This window comes from Chelonoidis abingdonii, chromosome 1 (assembly GCF_003597395.2).
Source record: "Chelonoidis abingdonii isolate Lonesome George chromosome 1, CheloAbing_2.0, whole genome shotgun sequence".
Taxonomy (NCBI): domain Eukaryota; kingdom Metazoa; phylum Chordata; order Testudines; family Testudinidae; genus Chelonoidis; species Chelonoidis abingdonii.
The window spans coordinates 145,021,767-145,031,080 of record NC_133769.1 but is presented as its reverse complement, the minus strand read 5'-3'; the positions used below and the strand labels follow the sequence as shown (position 1 = coordinate 145,031,080).

At 43.8% G+C, this 9,314-nt stretch overlaps 1 protein-coding gene across 1 annotated transcript in view; it reads left to right on the top strand.

Moving 5' to 3' along the window:
* Positions 1 to 706: 706 nt before the first annotated feature.
* LOC116830548 (olfactomedin-4-like) overlaps positions 707 to 9,314 on the top strand; it is a 260,204-nt gene continuing 251,596 nt past the window's right edge. The window contains 3 exon segments of the mRNA XM_075061963.1: positions 707 to 712; positions 978 to 996; positions 1,198 to 1,740. Coding sequence (XP_074918064.1) covers positions 707 to 712; positions 978 to 996; positions 1,198 to 1,740 — 568 coding nt within the window.

Genomic DNA, 9,314 nt, shown 5'->3' with positions numbered 1-9,314 from the left:
TCTTATCCGAGTAGTAAGTTTTAGAAAGGAATAAATGTTTATGTATATTTTCTTTTGTAACTTGTCTTTGTTCCATGAGGGAAATTATCAAATTGGGTATTCTTATGTGTATTAAGGTTTTTGCCCAGGGGAACATCCTGTGTTTTAAATCTGTTGTCTGTGAGACCAGCTGGTATGCTGTCTCCCAGAGGTTTTTGTCTTTTACCTTTCTTTTCTTTAATTAAAAGCCTTCTTTTTTAAGAACCTGATTGATTTTTCCTTGTTTTAAGATCCAAGGGGATTGGATCTAGACTCACCAGGAATTGGTGGGGGGAAAGGAGGGGGATGATTAAATGCTCCTTGTTTTAAGATCCAAGGGATTCAGAATAGTGTTCACCAGGGAATTGGTGGAGGAGTCTCTCAAGGCTACCCAGGGAAGGGAAGATTTTGGAGGAGGAGGGAAGAAGAGAGTTTTCCAGGTACTCAAAAATCTGGATGGTGGCAGTGAGACCAGATCTAAGCTGGTAGTTAAGCTTAGAGCTGTTCATGCAGGTCCCCACATCTGTACCCTAAATTTCAGAGTGGGGGTGAGACCTATGACAGAGAGCCTCAGATGGAAGGCCCTCTGAAGTATTGTTTTAAAGTGTTGTTTTTGACCGTAGCTTGCTAATCTGAAATGAGCCTCCAGAACTAGTGCTGCTAATTCTCCCTCCATCTTCTAAAACTCATGGAGGTACAGTGAGACAAGATGTTCCTTCTCGTTTCTCATATTTCCAAAACTGTGCTCCACTGCAGGAAAAAATGACCTAAAAGGCTTCTGAAATTGTATTTTCTATGTGATTTCCCAGCCCAGCAGGGTGGAAAGCATAGAATAGGTGGAAAGAGAAAACTGGTCACTTATCTGAAACAGAAGCTAATCACTTATTTACTGCAAGTGAGTACCGACTAAAAACTGAGATCTCTAAAATGTGTTGCTGGATTGTTGGCTGTTTTTTCAGTATGATCCCAGTTCTAGTGGTATGACTGCTGTATTTCAGGTCAGACTGGAACCGCTACAAAACTGAAATCCATGTGCTGTTTACATGGTGCAAGGAAAATCTTTGACAAAGATATGTGTTTCTGTTCTTGCAACATAGCTGATTCTTATAAAGCAAACACACTAAATCCTCTCTCCTAATCATGCCATTTGAAAAACTTTCATTTTCTCTTTGCTTTCAGGCAGCTGTGGTCATGATGGAATTATGAATATCAGGCAGCCCTATGTTGTACAGCTGAACTGGGGAGGATTTTTCTTCAGATATGGTTCCTGGGATAGGGATTACTCTCTTTGGACTCCACAGAAGGACCTATACAGGGTTGCACCTTTGAACACAGATGGGAGACTCTTAGAATATTACAGAATTCATAATTCCTACGATGATTTGCTGCTATTAAAAAATGCAAGAGAGTTAAAAATTCAATAAGGGGAAGGCAGAGGCACCACAGTTTACAATAACTGCATGTATTACAATGTATATAATTGAAGAGAGATGGGCAAGCTTGATTTAAACACAAACACATTGGCTGTGAGGAAAACTCTGCCGAATGCTGCTTATGGTAACCGTTTCTCTTATGATGGTGTTGGGTGGCAAGATATGGACTTTGCTTTGCATGAAAGTGGATTGTGGGTAATTTATTCAACTGAGGACAACACAGGGCACATTATGATTAGCAAACTCAATGAGACCACACTTGATGTGCTCCATACTTGGAATACAAGGCCTTACAAGCCATCCATTTCTAGCGCTTTCACCATATATGGTGTTTTATATGCCATAAGACCTGTCAACACGGAAAGAGCAAATATTTTACCCATACAACACAAACACTGAACAGGAAGGTAAAATTAGCATAACTATGGATAAAATATTAGAAACAATTCAAAGTATCAACTATAACCCCTCAGACCGAGTCCTGTGTGTTTACAATGATGGCTACCTTGTTAAATACGATCTTACTCTTAATCTGTGTTTCACTGATATGAATATACACAACAACTAGAGATCACAGAAAGTCCAATTTTTATATCCCTTTGGAGAATGTGAATGTTAAATTAGAGTCTAATCCTATGAAGAGTAGCTCCTGGTCATAAGGTTTATTACCATGAGCTGTCCCATTGAAGGATAATAAGCTCTCTGCTGGTACAAGATTAGGTTCATAGCTTTTTAACTGGTGTTTAGATATCATGGCAACAGGAGTACTAGAAATGCCTCTGCTTTAAACATAGATTAAATTGATGACTTACTGATGCACAGAACATGCATTGTGATAGGGAGATTGCTCACACACTGATGTTCATTTGGAGGATTTTCTGTATTTGTATAACACATGCTGAACTGCTGTTTTTTCATCATTGCTCAAAGTATGCAAGGCCATAAATATTATATTAAGCATTGGCCTCAAATATTACTAAAAAGATTAAAATCAGAGGAGAATTAGGACTTAATCTTTAAAGAGCAGCCATTGCTTAAGCTGGGAACTGTTGCCTTGGCTCCTTCTTGCAACCCATCAATGTATTTTAGATGGCAGGGCTCAAATGCATTACTTTCCTGAAGCTGCACTTCATGAAAAAAACATATTAACCATTTTTGGACGGTTGCATTTTCTTAGCACTGTGTCCTGGCGGCCTGATCCAAAGCCCAATGAAAGCAGTCCCTTGGTATATGGCACATGCTGCAGTAGAACATAAGCTATGCCATCCTACATGCTCCATTTAGTCTGCAATTCATTGTGATCTCCATTAGCATCTTCCAAAAACACCCTGAAAACAAGGAGCCAAATTAATTGCCAGTATAATTCCATTGGCATCAATTATCTTACTGCAGGGGTGAATATGTCACATGATCTATCAGTTACAGAATACTGAAGTTGGGACAAAGTTGTATGCTCTTTATTTTTAAAATGCCACAGATTTTTATCAATATCTGTACTGTAATCATGTCAGAAATAATTAGATGTACAGTTATGAAAACGCAGTAAATGTTTGCTGGTTGCCTTTTATTAATTCTGTCTTTGTTTTATAATCTGGATCAGTAGATGTTAATGATTAATTTTTGTTTAATAGTGTTATTAAAATCCAAACTTTATAGTTGTTTGTCATTGCACAACAGCTAGGAAATTTTTGGGATGCAGCAAGAAGCCAGCTTGATCAAACAATATTGGAAACATAAATCATATGCCTTCAGGGTTAGAGTGTTTAAGAGCTCCTGGAACAACACAAATATGTGAATCAATATGTCATTAACTAGAAGAGGGACTTTATTTCCACCTATTGAAATCTGTTCACTGGTTAGATTAACATTCTCCACCAAGTTGAGATGTTACTTGAGAGATCTGAGGTTGATGACACATTTTTAAGTTAGGTGCTGCCACTTACCAGGTATCTGCATCAGTTCCCTGAAAGTGTGTGAAATGAATTTGAAAGCCAGCCATCACTGGTGCAGTAATCTGATCCATGAGCATGGGCCTTTAAAGAATTCACATTAGTTCAACTGAGGGTTTGTTTAACTGTAAAAACATTAGACACCAGAACATTTCTTGCTTCACGTTTTTTGGAGTGGCATCCCATTAATTTCCAAGTGTTGCCCTATTCACAGGCATAAAAGGCAACTGTATATGGCATCACATTTTAAGGAGCAATTTGGGGCTAGATCTACAAAGAGGACTTAGGATCAGTGTTGCAACACCTAACTTTAGGTCCCCTGTCACTTACTAGAATCTTCAGCTCTGACTCAGCTACATAAGCTCCCTATAAATGTATGTGGAGAGTTGGGAACCTAAGAATGGATTCACAACAGCTGAGTGGGAGGCTGCTGAAGCTAGCCAATAGCAACTGCTGAGTAGAGGGTTGGGCTCGAGTCCACTTAATGCCACTGGGGAGTCACAGCTGTGAACCCTCCCTTGGAATTAGGAGTTTAACTCAGGTCAGCCCTGTCTGAAGGGGGAAAAGACAAGACAACCTGGAGGTTGTGATGCCCTTTTATACACAATATTTAAAGCATTCAGCCTGGCTGTGGGAGACCAGGGTTCAAATCCCCACTCTTCTTGTCTCAGAGCAAGCACTTGAACCCAGGTCTTTCACTGCCCAAGTGACTATGCTAAGCACTGGGCTACAGGGAGAGGTGGGGGGAGGGGCTTTCTTAATCTCATCTGTTGAAGCTGCTTCAATTTGCATGAAATACTTAAATAGTCAGTGGGCCAAAGAGCTGTCAGAATGACTCTATAGCAGAGGGATCACAGTATCTAGTTTACAGATCCCAGTTCTAGTCCTGCACCAATCACTGTTTAAGCCTGGACCACTACTCAGTTCTAAGCTGTTACTGTGTCCTATTATTGTCACTGTGAGAAATCTTGTGAGTGGCAACAAACGTGGTAGTAGCAGGCAGGGCCAAACCAGTTGACTTTCTTTTGTAGGAGGTGTTGTCAGACTCTCCTGGTGTGGTGCTCTGTTCTGTTCAGTGTTGATATCAATCAGCTGCGTACACGTTCCCTCTGTGTGCTGCCCCTGCTCTGCAGATCGCTGGCACAGAAGACCCCAAGGGAACCCTCAATAACCACAGACTCTGGTCAGGTACGAAGGCACCTGGGCCAGGTTTATTGTCAAATGAAGCACGGTAATAGTTCACTCTAGACTCGACTCTACAGGACGTACTACGAATATGTGTCATCTGGCAATGGCCTCAGCTCAGTCAGTGGTGGGACTCTCCACTGCCCCCTAGGCTGACAGAGACACTGCCCCAGGGATGCAGTCTTATACACAGGTACAAACAAGTTACACATCACTCCTGACGTATTGACAGGGTCGGCTTTAGGCTGATTCCACCGATTACCCTGAATTGGGCCCCACACCTAAGAGGGCCCACGCAGATCGGGCAGCATCCCTGCCTGAAGCAAAGCTCTGTGGCTCTCCTGGAAGCAGCAGCTATTGCTGCTAGGCAACGAGAGACGCTGGCCAGCAGAGATCTGAGGCAAAGGCAGCGCAGGTCAGGAGTGGGGACGGGAAGAGAAGGCACAAGTGCTTTGCAGCCTTCCTCTCCCTTCCCCCCAGCACTCAGCTGGAGGAGACACCGAGGGAGCTTCCGGTCCTGTGGGAGACAGGATCATCATTTGCAGTGGACCTCACTTACCTGAGCAGCTGCTGGGGCTTCAGTTTGTGAGTGTTTGACTCTGTGATTCCTCATAGGTTTGTAATATTGGGTTGATTTTGTGGTTTTTGGTGGTGTTGCCATTTGAAGGTGAGTTTGTGCCTGCCTGTATCTGTTTCAAAACTAAAGTCGGGATCATGTAACCCAGGAAGAAAGCCCAAAGCCAGTACTTAGTGCTATGAATTCCAAGTGAGAGAGAGAGGGAGGTTTGGACAAGGAAATACATCAAGAGAGGAGAATGCGAAAGGTCTGTAACATGGCAGGCTGAGATTTTTATCTCCCCCCCTCCCCTGAGAGAGGGGAATCTGCAGCACAGAGTGATCTGATTCCCCTCTCCAAATTATTTTGCAAAGGAAGGGGACTGGGGCTCCTATCCAAACCAGTTCCTTTCCCCTCAACTCTGCTTCCCCTGCTGCAAGACCGCTGTAGGGGCTGAATATTTCCATTAAACTCTGGCTCCTTCGTTTGCCCTGCAACAATAAAATAGACCAGCTGGGGGAGGGGTTGGGGCAGGAGGGGGGCACGATAATATTCTGAATCAATCAAACGCCCAGCTCAGCTTTCTAGCCATCCAGCAGCTCTACAGTAGGGAAGGAAGGTGCTCCTGGTCGCAAAACGGGTGAATTTAGCGGGGCGGAGGGTACGGTTGAAATCCAGCCTGATGCAGCCACACAGAATCGCTGGCAGCACTGGGAGAGGGCAGGAGTGGAAGCAGGTGGCATGGGAGTGGGGAGACATTTGCCCTCAGTCCTGGGCTCTGGGATGGACTAGGCTAGATGATGGGCCTGTTGCTCTCACTGGGGTTTGTGGTTTTCATCTGGCTCCACCGAAAAGATCAAACAAGCCCAGTAGAAAAGGGGGGTGAGAGGGGTGGAAAGGGGTTTGTAAGGGGTTAAAGTGACCTATCAATGAAAGAGTAAAGCAAGAGTTTGACTGAGTTTCCCCCCAGCCACCACTCCTGCAAACACTGGGCAAGGGCAGCCCCATCCCCCCCTGAGGCTATGGTGAAGGGCAGCAGGGGAGGAAGGAAGCCACAGGTGATGGCAGTCCCCTCCCCCCATCACCCACCACCCCCTCTCCGGCCCAACTCTGTCGCAGTGCCTGCATCCATCCTCCGCACTCCCTCCCAGAGCCTGCACCCCTCCACCTTCCTGCACCACACACCCAATGCCCCAGCCCGGAGCCTGCACCCAGCACTCAAACTCCATCCCACTCAGCCCTGTGCAAAGTTCTCTCCTTGATCTGGCTTCCAGCCCTTCTCCAAGGGTTACAGCTGTCTGGAGGTGCCTGCCTTCCACACCCCTTCCTCATTCACACCTCATTCATTCAATATGGCAACTGATTACAAAATGGGGGGAAGCATCTTATTCTACTTCTAGGAAAAAGACATCTTTCTTTTGCCTTAATTATATACTACCTTAAGGGCCGCTATAACATATTTACCAAAAGGTTCAATACAAATGTCATATACAAGTTTATACAAAATGCATAATGCAGAGATTTAGCTACAACTGCATTGATTTACTGCTGCGTGCAGTAATATAGTGACCCTGGGTCTTTGAATCAGGCTTTGTACTTGGGGGAGTGGCTAGTGGAGGCGAGCCGTGGGCAAGCAGTGGGTGGGGCAAAGAGACCAGCAGTGAGCCAGCAGGGGGTTTCTAGGGGCAGGCATGGGGGTTTCTGGCAGGGGAGGGAGAAGGTGAAAGGAGGCAAGTGGTGGGTGGGGGACTAAGAGGGACGCAGCAAGCCAGCGGGAGGCAAGGGGTGAGGGGGGTGATGATGGCGAGACGAGCGGGAAGGGGGTGGGTCCGACACCTATTTTACTTGCTGTGATCTTTCTTGGTCATCCTATGTGTGGCGTTTCTTCCCCACTACCCAACCTTCCTTTTATGGCCCACAGCTGATTTTGATGGGGCAGAGCTGTGGAAGGAGGGTTTGTTTCCGTGGGGGGGGCGGCGCTGGAGCGGGTTGTTTTCCATGGGGCTGGGCAGCGCTGGGGGGCGAAGAAGGGGGCAATTTATATTAATAAGGAAAAATATTTTATAACAAAAATTTAATAAAATAAAACCATTATTGAAGAAAATCAGTTGTACAACTATCAAAACATAAATTATTTTCCTAATATGAAGTTGAAAATCAACTAATTAACAATATATGCAATGTATGCTAATATATAATTTTGTTATTATTTAGTATAGTCATGGAAAGTAAATAATACATGGAAGAAATTGAAAAAGGTTTTTTTAAAGTGTTTTTTTTTTTTCCAGTCATCCCTGCTGGGGCCCCATCCGCAAACTGTTTGATTGGGCCCCGCACTTCCTAAAGGCGGCCGCTGGCGTATTGAAGTGCAACCCCTCTATCGTAGCAAGGTATTGCTCTCATCACCTTGTACATGTTGGTTTGAACAAAACAACTCTATCCATCATATTACCCTTTTGGCCCTGTCATTGGATCGGGTCAGCCTGTTCCTTTGTTATCCGGTGGAAAGCACAATTAATGCAAATTGTTCTGATAGCTGGTGTCTGGTACCTTTTAGTATGTCTCTTTTTGCCAGCATCAGCCCTTTCCTTGCCAGCTTCTGTGAGCAGGGCCTGCCTCTGGCTCACAGCTTAACTTTGCTTTATGTTAGCAAAGTCTTGACCATTACGTTAGTTCAGGCCTTAGGCTTCATACTGAGACTCTGATACTGTCATAGATAGATAGTTAAGGGTTAATGCCTCTTTTACCTGTAAAGGGTTAAGAAGTTCACCTAGCCTAGCTGACCTCTGACCAGAGGAACTAATGGGGGAACAAGATGTTTCAAAAGGAAGGAGGGAAGTTTCTTTTGTTTAGTTTTCAATTTCATCCGGAGTAGAAAAGATCAAGGAACCAGCCTCTTATCAAAGTAGTAAGTTTTAGAAAAGAATAAATAGGTTTATTTTTATTTTCTTTTTGTACCTTGTCTTGGCATTAGGGGAATAATCAAATTTGGATATTCTTGTGTGTACTAAGGTTTTTACCAGGGGAACATCCTGTGTTTTAAATCTATTGGCTGTGAGATTAGCTTGTATGCTATCTCCCAAAGGTTTATTTTTTTTACCTTTCTTTTCTTTAACTAAAAGCCTTTTTAAGAACCTGATTGATTTTTTTCCCTGTTTTTCAGATCCAAGGGGATTGGATCTGGACTCACCAGGGATTGGTGTGGGGAAAAAAGGGAGGGGGAATGAGTAATTTTTCCTTATTTTAAGATCCAAGGGGTTTAGATCAGTGTTCACCAGGGAATTGGTGAAGAAGTCTCTCAAAACTACTCAGGGAAGGAGTTAGTATTTGGGAGTGGTGGCAGCAAAACCAAATCTAAGCTGGTAATTCAGTTTAGGAGTTCACATGCAGGTCCTTATATCTGTACTCTAAAGTCCAGAGTGGGGGTGAAACCTATGAAAGATACCAAGGTTTATATCTCAGGGCCTCCTCTTATTACAGGAGATTCCTATTTACCAAACAGGTTGTGCAATGTCGTCTTTCTGATATTAGAAACAGAATGAGCTTAAAGCAAAGGGCAAGTCTAGCTGATTTTGTGCATTTTCCACTTGCAATTTTTGAGTGTCACATCAGCTGAACAGCTCCATGCCTTTCTGTACTGTCCAAAGAGAGAGTGCTCTGCACAGTCATGGAGGTGCCTAATTTGGGATAGTTCCAAATGGCCTCATAATGTAAATGAGTTTCTGATATGGTACTCGCCAATTTACACAGAGGAGCACCGTGTCCCCAGTCCCTGCACAGGCTTGCCAAATTGAACTGCAATGCAATGGGAAAGCAAGCACCGTCCATTGAAACAAATGACAAAACTTCCTTTTTCTTCAATGGGAGTGAGACTACAATGAACGGACACCTGGACACAAATTCGGTTGTTTGGAGATCAAATCAGGACCTGATTCCTCACCACAGTCTTGAATCTTGGCCTGTCTCTTTGTTATCTCCTTCTTGATATTTTGCTAACTATTTCATTGTAACTTGGCTAAAATTGAGCTCCTTTCATTCCTCTCAAGATCTCCACTGCATTCTGAGTCACCATTGACAGTACTACCATCCTTCCTGTCACTCAGACTCATCATGAGGGTCATCTTTGACTTTTCACCGTCTCTAGAGCCATGTATCCAAGCTGTATCCAAGTCT